Source organism: Zootoca vivipara, chromosome 2, assembly GCF_963506605.1.
Source record: "Zootoca vivipara chromosome 2, rZooViv1.1, whole genome shotgun sequence".
NCBI lineage: Eukaryota > Metazoa > Chordata > Lepidosauria > Squamata > Lacertidae > Zootoca > Zootoca vivipara.
This window is the reverse complement of record NC_083277.1, coordinates 48,105,161-48,119,713: the sequence shown is the minus strand read 5'-3', so window position 1 is coordinate 48,119,713 and position 14,553 is coordinate 48,105,161. Positions and strand designations below refer to the sequence as shown.

The window sequence follows — 14,553 nt, the reverse complement described above, 5'->3', positions numbered from 1 at the left end:
CCCATCCCATTTACTCCATAGCAACCTCACTAAAGCCAGCAGGACTGGTTTGGGATGTGAGCTGTCATGATCCCCAATCTCTCTGAGATCAGCGCAACAGCAAAAACAATGCATTCCTTTATGTATTTCTTTATACTCCACTTTTCTTCCACAGGATTCCTGCCAGGTTCCCCTATCCCCATACAGGTACCAGCTCTGCTAACCTTCAACAAGGTGGCTGGATCATATTCCTTCAGACCATGCTATGGAAGCTTAAATGCACTGTGTGCTGTACATAAAGGGTTGTTTTCACTTCTCATACTTCAAACAAAGACTGAATATTCTTTAACTATACTACTTTACACTATTTTCTCTGAAGCATCCCACATTTTAAACCAAGGGCACCACACAAACAGCTAATTGTGAGGGCCACATCCTTTTTGAGAAGAGATAAGATGAACTGTGAGAGCTGGACCATAAAGAAGGCTGATCGCCGAAGGATTGATGCTTTTGAATTATGGTGCTGGAAGAGACACTTGAGAGTCCCACGGACTGCAAGAAGATCAAACCTTAAAGAAATGAGCCCTGAGTGCTCACTGGAAGGACAGATCCTGAAGCTGAGGCTCCAATACTTTGGCAACCTCATGAGAAGCGAAGACTCCCTGGAAAAGACCCTGATGCTGGGAAAGATTGAGGGCACAAGGAGAAGGGGACGACAGAGGACAAGATGGACAGTGTTCTCGAAGCTACCAACAACTGAGGGGGCAGTGGAAGACAGGAGTGCCTGGCGTGCTCTGGTCCATGGGGTTGCGAAGAGTCGGACACGACTAAACGATTAAACAACAACAAGATGAACTGGTTTCATTGCCTCCCTCCTTCTATAACAAGCAAAATCTTTTGTTCAAGCTTATCTGCAAAACCCAGAAACAGCTGTCTGTTTCATATGCACAATCAGATTCTTGCTATGTGGTACTCAATAGCAATCATTTTGTTTCTCTTGTTGCTTGTTTTGTGGATGAGATATGTAAGCGTGCTGTTTGTGTCATAGATTTCCATGTGTTCTAGAAACCAGAAAGGAAATTAATTCTGTTCTCTCAGCATGCTGTGTCCTTTTGTGCAGCAGCCTGTAGTTGCGTATTTGGCATCAACACCTACTGGTAATTTCATAAGGCTTTCAATAATACTAGTTAGTCAGAGTAAATTGCATTTAACAGATTTCACTGCATATTATTATCACACAGAAAAGGTAGAGTCTGGAAATATTAAATTATTGTTCTTTAAAAAAAGAAAGAAGAAGAGCTGGGCTAATGGAATATACATATTCAAAGGCAGATGCAGTGAGATAGCTGTCTAATGTGTGCTTTGTTTATTCATGGACCTTACTATTGACTTCCTAGATTGTAATATGCACGTAAATGTCAGATCTGAATAAAAATTTGCTGTTCAAAAAAGGTTATACATTTCTAAGCATGTTAGAGAATTCTGAGTAGATTTATTTACAGGTGAAAAGAGATCAATTTGACCAAATATTGAACTACTGAATGCATATAGAATCAGACTAAGCCACTAATGTACAAATTCTGGCTCATTGAATAAATGAAATGTTTCTGACTGAAGTTCAGATAAGCAACATGCTCCTTGCATCTTGAGCACACTGGAAGATAGCTTCCTAACAAAGGCAAGTGTATGATGATTCCAAGTAGGTCCAGGTGCAGGTTTGAGGAAACCCTTAGCAAGGCAAGCTGCCCTCTGGCAGGACCACTCTTCCTTTGGTGGACGCTGGCAGTGACAAGATTAGGCAGCAACACCAATAGTGCCTTAAACAGATGATGGTGGCACCATTTTAATTTCCCACAATATTCCCAATGGAGCTTCATCCTGGCAATGCAAGGAGCTGAGGCAGACTTCTGGATACCAGTAAAAATATAAAGGGATCCCTGGTGTCAGTGAGGAGCACAGCTGCATGGTCCACTCCCAAGAATGCCAAGGACTCCAATATCATATTCAGATTCTTTCACTTGATCTTTCATGTCCCCTACTTGTTGCACAAGCAATGTCTTGTAAGCTCGTTTGTGCAACAAATTTATTTTTTTGCTCTACAACTTGCATTATTCGCTTTAAATTGTTAATTTTCTCCTTCGATCTTTCAAAATATTCCTGTAAGCCTATATGTAAATCTTCAGTTCTCAGTGGCATGTTTCCTTTACTACCTTTCTTCCTCATTCTACTGGACATACCCTGACTCCCCAACCCTCTTTTTTTGCGCTTTTTGCTTTCTAATTATTCCCTGTTATAGTTCTCATATGGCGACCGCCATTTTACATGTTAAGTTGGTCCTTGGTTACTAGATTCTACTTCTGTCAATTATTATTATTATTATTATTATTATTATTATTATTATTATTATTATTTATGTAATAGGCTTACTTGGTGAGGCCAATTTACCACCATGCTATCAAAGACCTCAGTATATCTGCATTATGATCCAGGAGGCAACATAACTGCAGCAAAGACTCCTTTATGATCAAAAGATTGCACTGCATCAGTAAAAGGTGGTTCAATATGTATGCACACATTCATTGCACAACACGGTGCTCCTATCAATATTCACTGAACAGCAGCTGCTATAAATTATGCATTTCTTTTTCTAATTCCCCCTCCATGAAAAAAGATAAATCCTTTTCAGCCCACCTTTTGTATTCACATTCAAATGGAATGCATTATTCCAGAGAAATAAAACAGAATGATGCTTTTTTCTAAATAACACCACTGGGATCCTTTCACAAAGTCTTTGGGCTAAACCAGATCGGGGTTTAGAGTACTTTTTTTTTTTATTGTGAGCCAGCTTCTGCTGACAGAAATGAAGGTGAGAACTTTCGAGCAAAAATGAGCCGAGCGAAGTGCTATAGGTATTAAGTTGAGATAAATTAAAAGGTAATCTGCAAAAAGCAAAGCTTATGGAAAGCAGCTTTTTAGTAAGACTGCAGTGGATATTTTCAGTTTTTCTGCATGACAGAAGAACAATAAAGATAAATACAGGCAATGAGAGATCAGGGAGAAATGATAAGAGCCCCAGGGACCAGGTCAGAGGGCTACACATTTTAAGGCACTATTTTTCAGAAAAGGCGCAGGATAGCAAGGAGGAGCTGGGAGTGCCTACAGGGGTGTGGACCTCAGCAGGTGCCCAGTAAAGTCAACTGAGAGTGAAGGCAAATCAGAGCAATGTAAATGGATATATTGTGAAGAGTGTTGTGAAAAGTCAGAGGGATGTGTTATTTGACAATGCTGAGAATGTTCTGAGAAACTGAGAATTGGTTTGATTATTTTTCAAACGCTAGTGTTTTAGAATCCACTGTCCCTCCACACCAAACCACATCCTGTATGTCTTTAAATATTTAATTGTGTGTGTGAACTGGGATTATTAAAAAAACAGCATATTACTTTACACAAGATAGGGTACTTTGTTGTGTTTATTATATAATAATACTTCAGATTTATTTATATGGCATTTCTCCTAAGTGCTCAACATACTTTATATTGTTTCATATTGTAACAGCCTGCCAGTATTAGGGTCAAACCCAACATATCCTGGAGCTGGGCATGTTTAGCCTGGAGAAGAGAAGGATAAGGGGTGATATGATAGCCATGTTCAAATATATTAAAGGATGCCATATAGAGGAGGGAGAAAGGTTGTTTTCTGCTGCTCCAGAGAAGCGGACACGGAGCAATGGATTCAAACTACAAGAAAGAAGATTCCACCTAAACATTAGGAAGTACTTCCTGACAGTAAGAGCTGTTCGACAGTGGAATTTGCTGCCAAGGAGCGTGGTGGAGTCTCCTTCTTTGGAGGTATTTAAGCAGAGGCTTGGCAGCCATCTGTCAGGAATGCTTTGATGGTGTTTCCTGCTTGGCAGGGGGTTGGACTGGATGGCCCTTGTGGTCTCTTCCAACTATGATTCTATGATTCTATTCTATGATTCTATGCCATTTTTCTCTGCAGTTCTTTTTTTAGGACCAAAAGCAGCACTTGCAAGTCGCCAGTTTGAACTGGATACTATTTTTAATATTGTATGGCGATGTCATCAAACTTTTCTACTCCCCTAACTGGTGACTTCAGAGGACTGGTTAGAGGACAAGGGAGATACAGTGTCTATCCTGGGGTGTTGCATCTGTCCCATGCCTTATCTTAATGGCCTGTAAGAGGCGTCCACCACCCTTATCAATATACTTTCTCACACTGCAATCTTATCAGAAGCCCACAGCCCCTCCTCATGACATAACACACTCCTAAACACCACGAACTCATTAGAAGTCACAAGCAAGAAGGATTGATATTAACTAAGCAGGTCCAGGCTTTGATACAGATCCTGCAAAAGCATTGTGGAGTTAACCTGTTGAATGCCTCTCTCTCCTTGTACCATACCTTCCACATTTCCATTTTAGGTGTTTATTCCTAAAGGGATTTTCTTGGATTCATGTTTTTTTTTACAAAAACAAACAACTTGTGCCTCTTAATTCTAAGCAAACATTATTTAATGTCTCAATGGAATGTTACTTATAGTCAGGTTAAAAAAAATTCTTGCAAGCAATGTATTTGCTAATTGTGTCTCCTTGAAAAGGATGACTCATTATTTGGAATGGCTGCTTGCCCACCACCTCTCTTTATAGGACCTCTTAAGGGAGCTTATCGTCCATTTAGATTATTATAAACTTCAGCTTCTTAAATCCTTTCCAGCTTTAGATTCCAAATATGGGTTTTACTGTTATTGCATCTCCTTACTGCTCTGAATTATTAAAGATTATTTAAGATTGTACCAGTGCTTCTTAATTCCTTAGCAATATGGAATATGCAGTTTATCAGATTGATCTTTGGATACATTTTTATAGAGAAGTTGCCAAAGATTCCATAGTTAAGGCAGATTTTGAAATAAGAATGACAAATGGTTAACAACTTTAATACAGCTTTGCTGTACAAATCTATTGTAAGATTTTCCTTGTCAAATTTCATATTAATTACCAGCATCATCATTATCATTATCATTAATTCATACATTCTTGAGTTGTTATGATTCTGTGATGGGCCATTGGATTTCAAAAGGAATTTATGAAATATATTGAGAAGGAAAAGTGAATGAAAATCTTTTACTAGTTCTGTGAACACAATTTTAAAGAGATTAGTAAGAAATTCAAATTCCAGTAGATGGGTTCTGCCAGGAAAGGCAGGTAAAATAGATCTTCATTATCTCCATTTTCTTTGGATGATTATTTGTAGTCTATTTAAATGGATCTGTACAACATAGAACTATATTACTGAATTTACTGGAAAGATCCTTATCAGTTGAGTGACAAATTACTGGAGCTGAAAGGAATATTGGACATTGAAAAGGCAGTTCTTATCCACGTGAAGTTAAAAGAGGACAGACAAGGAAAGGATGAGGGTTGGGAAAGGAGTGGTACTGAGACTATGATTAGTGAAATGGAAGATACTGGAATATGTTGGATCTGATTGATTGCAGAAGCACTTCTTAACAAAAAATAAATATATTTGCCTACATTATAAAATTCTTGATAGGATCTCATGGTATTTCTCACTTGCATTAACTTTTGGCAGCAGTGGGAGATGATTTTGGCACTACTGGAAAATAATTAACTGGAAGTCTGCTGGTTTGTAGATTACTGTATCTAGGTCTAATCCACTTCATAAGATTGTTGGGCGGTTACACTTGCAATTAATACACAAAAATGTTATTTTTGGGGGGGTGGGGATGGGGGAGGTAATTACTGTATAGCCAGAAATGGCATCACTTGCATTTTAATCAGAAATCAAACTAACTGCATGGCCAAATATTAGTCTGTTCTGGCAAGGAACCTCTTTAATGTACAGGGATATGATATGTAGTGAGTCCTTGAGCAATAAGAAAGGCTATTTCATTGTGAATGGTTGATTCATTGTGATGTGTGGGGTTAAAGTAGACTATGAACATAAACTATATATTATAGGCAATATGTTAAATTTTTAAGTTTGGGAAGGTCTGCACAAATGTTGAAAATGGTGCTGGCCCATACTGAGTACAAATATTACTGCTCCAAATGCAAGATCAAAATGTAACCCATGTATAGAGTCCTAACAGGGTTAGCGAAAGAGGTTTTTCCACTGGAAGCCAAGGACAACATGGCCCCATTCCCCATTCCATGTACAAAAGCTGAGTGGGCTTGCTGTTGGGTGATAACGCCGAGGCTGATGCCTCCCCCCCAATGCAGCGTCGCCTGGGATTCATCATTCTGGTCTCCCTTCACATTGATGTGGCCCATATCCAAGGACATGAGCACACGACAAGCAGAGTTCAAACAGAAGCTTAGCCTTGAGGAGTAACATCTAAGCCTAATTTATTGCAAATTAAATCAAAATAACAGAACAATGGCTTCTCTCTCTGTCTTTCTTCCTCGGAGAGAGAGAGAACTGCAAAAACAATAGCAATACAGAGCGGAAATTTCCTCTCACAAGACTCCAATAATCAGTACTGGAATGTAAACAGACATGTGACATGTAACAATCCCATGCACATCTGCAGCATGGGAGGAATGGAATTCTCAACACTTGCAGCGGAACCTCATTTCAAAATTATATATATATATATATATATATATATATATATATATATATATATATATATGGGTCCTGTCTGCACCAGAAGACAGCAGGTGAAGTATGAGGATTGGCAACATGATACACAACACCAGTGACCTCCAGTCCCACCCAGATGCTGCTCCTTGGTCCTCAGCACCTGCCCCCTGAACCAGCTGCCTCACCTAAAGGTTGGGCCAGCCCCAAGTTCAGAGGGTAAGTTTTCTACAGCAGCATTAACTGCATTCATTTTTCAGTCCTTCTGTTGTGATTCAGTTTGCCAAAACATTCACAGTGGTTTTGTAAACACATTCAAAATGCTATTTTCATTCTTCTTCATTCACAGCTTCCCAAGCCTATTTCATCTCAGCAGGCTTTTCTTCTCCCCTGGCTTTATCTTTTAGGTCTGCCCAGTTCCCACTTTGGCAATCTCTCAATCTCTCTCTCTCTCTCTCTCTCTCTCTCTCTCTCTCTCTCTCTCTCTCTCTCTCTCTCTCACACACACACACACACACACACACACACACACACACACACAGCAGGCAGTATCTCAGGCAAAAAAATGTTCATGTCATAAGGAGAACTTGATTGTTTTGCTACATGCTCAGAACTATAACCTATGGTTTACTTAATAAGCATCCACACTGCTTTGAATTCCGTATGACTGAGTCAAGGGCCAGGACTGAGAGAATGAAAAAGCAATTGTTTCTCATTTTGTACCAGAATCTTCTTTTATAGCACTGATCAAAACCATCTTGGGTTTTTTGTTTAAGTGCTTCATCTCATATGCTTCAACTGTTCTGTTTATCAGGGACAGACACTATTTTATGGCCCCTAGTAAACCACAGCTCCTATTGCCTCCTACTCCCCCCCCCCCACATTTTGGAAATACCTTGGTATATAGCTGGTCCTAGATGGCTCACAAAGCAAAAAAGCACATCAAAACCACACCAAACTACACCCAGATCATCCCATGTTCTGCTATGCTAATGAAGTTAATAAAGATGGACCAGACCAATTCAAAAGGATCTTTCTATTTCTGCCCATGGGCAACTCTTAAGTGTTCCAAAGTCATCTGCCATTCCCTTTGGTACCAGTGATCAAAATTCACTTTCTGAAAGTTTTTCAAGTTACATGCTATCACTGACTTTGCTGCTGCGGTTAGATGTCTTAATGGCTCACTATGCTTCAAATCTAAATGAAGGCCTATATATCAATTAAAAAGTGCTGGCTGTGAAGAGTGGTGGTCCTAGGACCCATGATGAAGGTGACTTTCTGAAACACCTGCATTCAACAAGCCCATACTTGGGGGCATGTCCCCCACATCACTACATATGTCCAAATTGATTGGCATCCCTGCCAACCTGAAGTAGACATTCTAGCACACATTGGGGACATTTCCCTCAGAGTAAGGTACATCATTTATGTATCAATATTAGGAATTGCTCTTTCAATTTAGTAGATACAGTAAGCCCACAACTTGCACTCATTTTGCTTATGCAATCGTGATTGCAACCTTACACAGGTGATGGTGGGAGGGAAAATAAATAAAACAAATGCCAAGCCAATGAAACCCACTGTTCTCTGTTTATTTGTTTGTTTGTTTGTTTGTTTTTTGTCTATCTCACTTACCTGGCTTTGGGAAGACAGCACGAGCGCTCTGGGCTGCTTCCGGGGCCCTTGTGCCTCTGTCTGAAAGCCTGGCACCTTGGATACCCAGTAAGCATGGTGACACCCTCCTTACAGCCTCTGGGAAGGAGGTATGAGGGCTCTTTATGTCACCTTTGGAAAGAGAGACAGTATCATAAAATTATAGAGTTTGAAGGGACCCTGAGAGCCATCTAGTCCAACCCCCTGCAATAAAGCAATCTCAACATGTGGTCCCCCACCCAATTTGCAACCATGCTGGTTTGTGCTAGCAGGTTTATTGCTGCTCCATCTTTCCTTTCCCCCCTTTTCTTGCTGTGATGAAAGAGCAAACAAGGTTCTTTGCATCTCCACTGAGTTAGCTAGAACTAGGATCTTTTCTATCTCATGGGTATGTCCTATAATAAAGTTAGCTTTTTTATTTTCTGTACTCAAAGTCTTGGTGTGATTGTATTAAGGGTAAAGCGAGCTCCTCATAGCAGGGATTTCAGTGCACAGTTGCAGCTTCTGCTGAAGCGTATAAACTCCAAATGCTATCAACTGGCACCATAGCAAGTTCCAGTTATATCCAATTCCCTTCCCCATAACTCTCTTAAGAATTCTTTAGAGCCTATTACTGATTTTAAGACCTCCCTATAAAAGCTAGAGACCATGCACTTAACTACCCCAGGGTAGCCCAAGGTGTCTCTTTCAACTTGTGTTGTTTGAGCAGAAGGGCTGCTGCCTCTTGGATTTGGGTGACTGTCCAGGCTTGTGTGGGTGTTTGTTTCTGGCTGTGACCTTGTTTGTTTCTGGCTGTGACCTTTCACCTAGAAGTGTGAGTCAGGAAGTTCAGGTGATTAGCTGTGGGCGGAGCTAGTCAGAGCTTGGAGTGCAGCGACTGAGGAAGGAGCAGAAGGTGAGCTGAGCTTGGGAGACACTCTGTAGGTTTTGTGGTTTTGTCTTTTGGGGCTGTGTGTGAGTAGGTTTGTGTGCTTATTTGTTTTCTTACTTGTTTGTGTGCTTGTGCTGGTTTTCTAGGGCTGCTGCCTCTTGGATTTGGGTGACTGTCCAGGCTTGTGTGGGTGTTTGTTTCTGGCTGTGACCTTGTTTGTTTCTGGCTGTGACCTTTCACCTAGAAGTGTGAGTCAGGAAGTTCAGGTGATTAGCTGTGGGCGGAGCTAGTCAGAGCTTGGAGTGCAGCGACTGAGGAAGGAGCAGAAGGGCTGCTGCCTCTTGGATTTGGGTGACTGTCCAGGCTTGTGTGGGTGTTTGTTTCTGGCTGTGACCTTGTTTGTTTCTGGCTGTGACCTTTCACCTAGAAGTGTGAGTCAGGAAGTTCAGGTGATTAGCTGTGGGCGGAGCTAGTCAGAGCTTGGAGTGCAGCGACTGAGGAAGGAGCAGAAGGGCTGCTGCCTCTTGGATTTGGGTGACTGTCCAGGCTTGTGTGGGTGTTTGTTTCTGGCTGTGACCTTGTTTGTTTCTGGCTGTGACCTTTCACCTAGAAGTGTGAGTCAGGAAGTTCAGGTGATTAGCTGTGGGCGGAGCTAGTCAGAGCTTGGAGTGCAGCGGCGCGCGCCTAGCGGCGCGCGCAGTTTGACCCATCTTTTTGACCTAGGGCATCAAGTCTCATACGTTTGTTAGGGGGGACCTAGGCCTCTTCCTCTTTCCCCCTTGACCTCAAGGTTTTCAAGATGGAGGTGGAGGGAACAACCATTGTCACCTGCAATTCGTGTGCAATGTTTGTTTTCTTGCCAAAGGATGTGGGTAGCTACACCTGCAACAATTGCAAGTTGGTTGCCCTACTAGAAAACAAGGTTGCCCTTCTGGAAGAGAAGGTGCAGCAGCTTCAGGGGCGTGTATCTACGCTCCAGAGAATTAAAGAGCTGGAGCTTTTCTTGGATGCAGCAGAGCACACTGCCTGCACCAAGGAGGAGACAGGGGATCTCCCTGAGGAGGAGGTCAGTTCCCCAACACAGCAGCCAGATGTATGGAGGAACGTGACTCATAGAAGTAGAAGGCCCAGGGATCGCTCTGAGTGCTTAGAATTACACAACCGTTTTGAAGTGCTCATGGAAGACGAGGAACAGACTCCACCTGAGGATCTCTCCCTCATCACAGTTGATGAGGAATATGAAGACGAGCAACCAAGTCAGTCCTCTGGAAATATGCAGGTAACCTTGGAAGGGACAGCACATAGAAGAATCCCAACCAAGCCTATGAAGAGGCGTGTAGTGGTGATTGGGGATTCCCTACTGAGGGGTACAGAAGCAGTGATCTGTGGGCCTGACAAGATGTCTCGAGAGGTGTGCTGTCTACCTGGGGCCAAGATCAAAGATGTAACAGAACGGCTGCAAGGAATCATAAAACCCACCGACAAATACCCCTTCCTTTTGGTGCATGTGGGAACCAATGACACTGCAAGCCATAGCTTACAGAAGATCAAAAATGATTATGAGGCTCTGGGCAGGAAGTTGAAGCAATTAGATGCACAAATTGTCATCTCTTCTGTCCTCCCAGTTGAACGACATGGCCCAGGGAGAGAGGGAAAAATAGGGGAAGTGAACAACTGGCTTCGCAAATGGTGCAAACAGGAACGGTTTGGATTCCTAGATCACGGTCTGCAGTTTCTTGAAGATGGACTTCTGGCAAGTGATGGACTGCACCTCACAAAAGTTGGGAGGAATGTTTTTGCCACAAAACTCAAAAACCTCATCAGGAGGGCTTTAAACTGACTTATGTGGGGGAGGGAGACAGTGGTCCTGAAGGTAGGAGTCTATCAAATGCTGAAGATGATCATCCAAATGTCAAGGACCAAATGGAGCAAGCAGCATGCAGACCTAGTGGTGGGACGAAAATATCCTTAAATAAGAGACATGGGGGAATGATCAACGGTCTTCAATGTCTGTATACTAATGCACAGAGCATGGGAAATAAACAAGATGAACTTGAGCTCTTGGTACAGCAAACTAAATATGACATAATAGGCATCACTGAAACCTGGTGGGATGAGTCTCATGACTGGAATGTAGTAATAGAGGGATACAATCTATTTAAGAGAAATAGACCAAACAGGAAAGGAGGAGGAGTAGCTTTATATGTTCGGGATATGTATACCTGTGAAGAGATCCAGGATTTAAAACTTCAAAGCCAAATTGAGAGTATCTGGGTCAAAATTAAGGGAGAGAAAAACAACAGTGACCTCATTGTGGGAGTTTACTATAGATCCCCAAGCCAAACTGAGGACACAGATGATGCCTTCCTGGAACAGATGGCCAAGCATTCCAAAGGAAGTGAGATAGTAGTAATGGGGGATTTCAACTATCCTGATATTTGTTGGATGTCAAACTCAGCCAAGAGCATAAGGTCGAACAGATTCCTCACTGGCCTTGCAGACAACTTCATTGTCCAGAAAGTGGGAGAGGCAACAAGAGGATCAGCCATTTTAGATCTGGTCCTAACCAATAGTGATGACTTGGTTAGTGGGGTAGAAGTGGCAGGATCATTAGGTGGGAGTGACCATGCTCTTCTGGAGTTTATTATCCAGCGGAAAGGAGCAACCAAGCATACTAAGGTCCAAATTCTAGACTTTAAGAAAGCCGACTTCAGAAAACTTAGGGAAACGCTGGGTGAAATCCCATGGACAGTAATACTAAAAGGGAAGGGAGTTCATGATGGTTGGGAGTTTGTTAAAAGGGAGATATTAAAAGCACAACTTCAGGCAATACCAATGAGACGGAAACATGGAAGGTGCCTAAAGAAGCCAGGCTGGCTATCTAAAGAACTTTTGACTGAGTTAAGATTTAAAAGGGATATGTACAAAAAATGGAAAAGGGGGGAAATCTCCAGAGAGGAATTCAAACATATAGCCAGCACGTGTAGAGACAAAGTCAGAAAAGCTAAAGCACAGAATGAACTCAGGCTCGCCAGAGAGGTTAAAAGCAACAAAAAGGGCTTTTATGGGTATGTCCGTAACAAAAGGAAAAACAAGGAAACAGTGGGGTCACTCAGAGGAGAAGATGGTGAAATGCAAACAGGGGACAGAGAAAGGGCAGAACTCCTCAATACCTTCTTTGCCTCAGTCTTCTCCAAGAAAGAAAACAACGCCCGACCTGAAGAATATGGAGCAGATGATTCAGCAGGGGAAACACAGCCCAGAATAAGTAAGGAGGTAGTACAAGAATACTTGGCTAGTTTAGATGTATTCAAGTCTCCAGGGCCAGATGAACTACATCCAAGAGTATTAAAAGAACTGGCAGAGGTGATTTCAGAACCACTGGCAATAATCTTTGAAAATTCCTGGAGAACAGGCGAAGTTCCAGCAGACTGGAGGAGGGCAAATGTTGTCCCTATTTTCAAAAAGGGGAAAAGAGAGGACCCAAACAATTACCGCCCAGTCAGCCTGACATCAATACCAGGAAAGATTCTAGAGCAGATCATTAAGCAAACAGTCTGTGAGCACCTAGAAAGAAACTCTGTGATCACTAAAAGTCAGCATGGGTTCCTGAAAAATAAGTCATGTCAGACTAATCTGATCTCATTTTTTGACAGAATTACAAGCCTGGTAGATGAAGGGAACGCTGTGGATGTAGCCTATCTTGATTTCAGCAAGGCCTTTGACAAGGTGCCCCATGATATTCTTGTAAAGAAGCTGGTAAAATGTGGGCTAGACAATGCTACCATTCAGTGGATTTGTAGCTGGCTTACTGACCGAACCCAAAGGGTGCTCATCAATGGCTCCTCCTCATCCTGGAGAGTGGTGACTAGTGGGGTGCCACAGGGTTCTGTCTTGGGCCCAGTCTTGTTCAACATCTTTATCAATGACTTGGATGATGGGCTTGAGGGAATCCTGAGCAAGTTTGCAGATGACACCAAGTTGGGAGGGGTGGCTAACACCCCAGAGGACAGGATCACACTTCAGAATGACCTTAACAGATTAGACAACTGGGCCAAAGCAAACAAGATGAATTTTAACAAGGAGAAATGTAAAGTACTACACTTGGGCAAAAAAAATGAAAGGCACAGATACAGGATGGGAGACACCTGGCTTGAGAGCAGTACATGTGAAAAGGATCTAGGAGTTTTGGTTGACCACAAACTTGACATGAGTCAGCAGTGTGATGCAGCAGCTAAAAAAGCCAATGCAATTCTGGGCTGCATCAATAGGAGTATAGCATCTAGATCAAGGGAGGTAATAGTACCACTGTATTCTGCTCTGGTCAGACCTCACCTGGAGTATTGTGTCCAGTTCTGGGCACCACAGTTCAAGAAGGATACTGATAAGCTGGAACGTGTCCAGAAGAGGGCAACCAAAATGGTCAAAGGCCTGGAAACGATGCCTTATGAGGAACGGCTTAGGGAGCTGGGTATGTTTAGCCTGGAGAAGAGAAGGTTAAGGGGTGATATGATAACCATGTTCAAATATATAAAAGGATGTCATATAAAGGAGGGAGAAAGATTGTTTTCTGCTGCTCCAGAGAAGCGGACACGGAGCAACGGATTCAAACTACAAGAAAGAAAATTCCACCTAAACATTAGAAAGAACTTCCTGACAGTAAGAGCTGTTCGGCAGTGGAATTTGCTGCCAAGGAGTGTGGTGGAGTCTCCTTCTTTGGAGGTCTTTAAGCAGAGGCTTGACAGCCATCTGTCAGGAATGCTTTGATGGTGTTTCCTGCTTGGCAGGGGGTTGGACTGGATGGCCCTTGTGGTCTCTTCCAACTCTATGATTCTATGATTCTATGATAAAAAACTGAGCCCAGGACAACCCAAGTCAGAGAAGCTGGTTCCAATTGTATGCATGCTCAGTGCAGGCTCTGCCCCAAATTTAAGCCCCTGGGGTGGACTGGACTGAAGCCTGCTCACCTGCGGTCCGCCCTCCTGGTGCCACCCTGCCCCCAACGGCGCCACAGATAGGCACATTTTGAACAAGGGGTTTGGCGGGAACTCCCAATGCTCCACGGTGCCAGGAAGGCAGGCCTCATCCGAGAAGTCTCACAGAGGATTGGAGGTGCTGAGGCTGGGGCCATAAATGGCACCCACCTTTGCAAAAGGGGAGGCGAGCCCTTATTTCAATACCTCAACAGTGGGCAATCTATCATGCTTGCAAAAATCCCAGTGTGTAAAAAAATGGGAATTTGTAATACTAAAAACAAGATCTCATCCACACTGTCTTCAGTACTGTAGGATAATCTGACCTATAGGTCTGGTTATTCTGGGTTCAAATCTCAACTAGGTGCCCAGCTTGGGAGTGATGATGAGCTGTGTGTACAACCTCCACAGAGCTACCTGGTGTTTAATTGGGCAGTATTGTGGAAGCTACCTAT

The 14,553-nt window shown here is 42.6% G+C and overlaps 1 protein-coding gene across 1 annotated transcript; it reads left to right on the top strand.

The window, feature by feature from the left end:
- The first annotated feature begins 8,976 nt into the window (after positions 1–8,976).
- On the top strand, positions 8,977–10,965 carry LOC132591710 (uncharacterized). Its single transcript, XM_060271470.1, has 2 exons — positions 8,977–9,149; positions 9,272–10,965. Exon 2 carries the CDS (start codon positions 9,925–9,927, stop codon positions 10,963–10,965), a length of 1,041 nt encoding a protein of 346 aa, XP_060127453.1. The 5' UTR covers positions 8,977–9,149; positions 9,272–9,924.
- Positions 10,966–14,553: the final 3,588 nt, after the last annotated feature.

Excerpts from the sequence above, each read along its gene's own strand:
- LOC132591710 (XM_060271470.1), top strand. The coding sequence starts at position 9,925 with ATGGAGGTGGAGGGAACAACCATTGTCACCTGCAATTCGTGTGCAATG.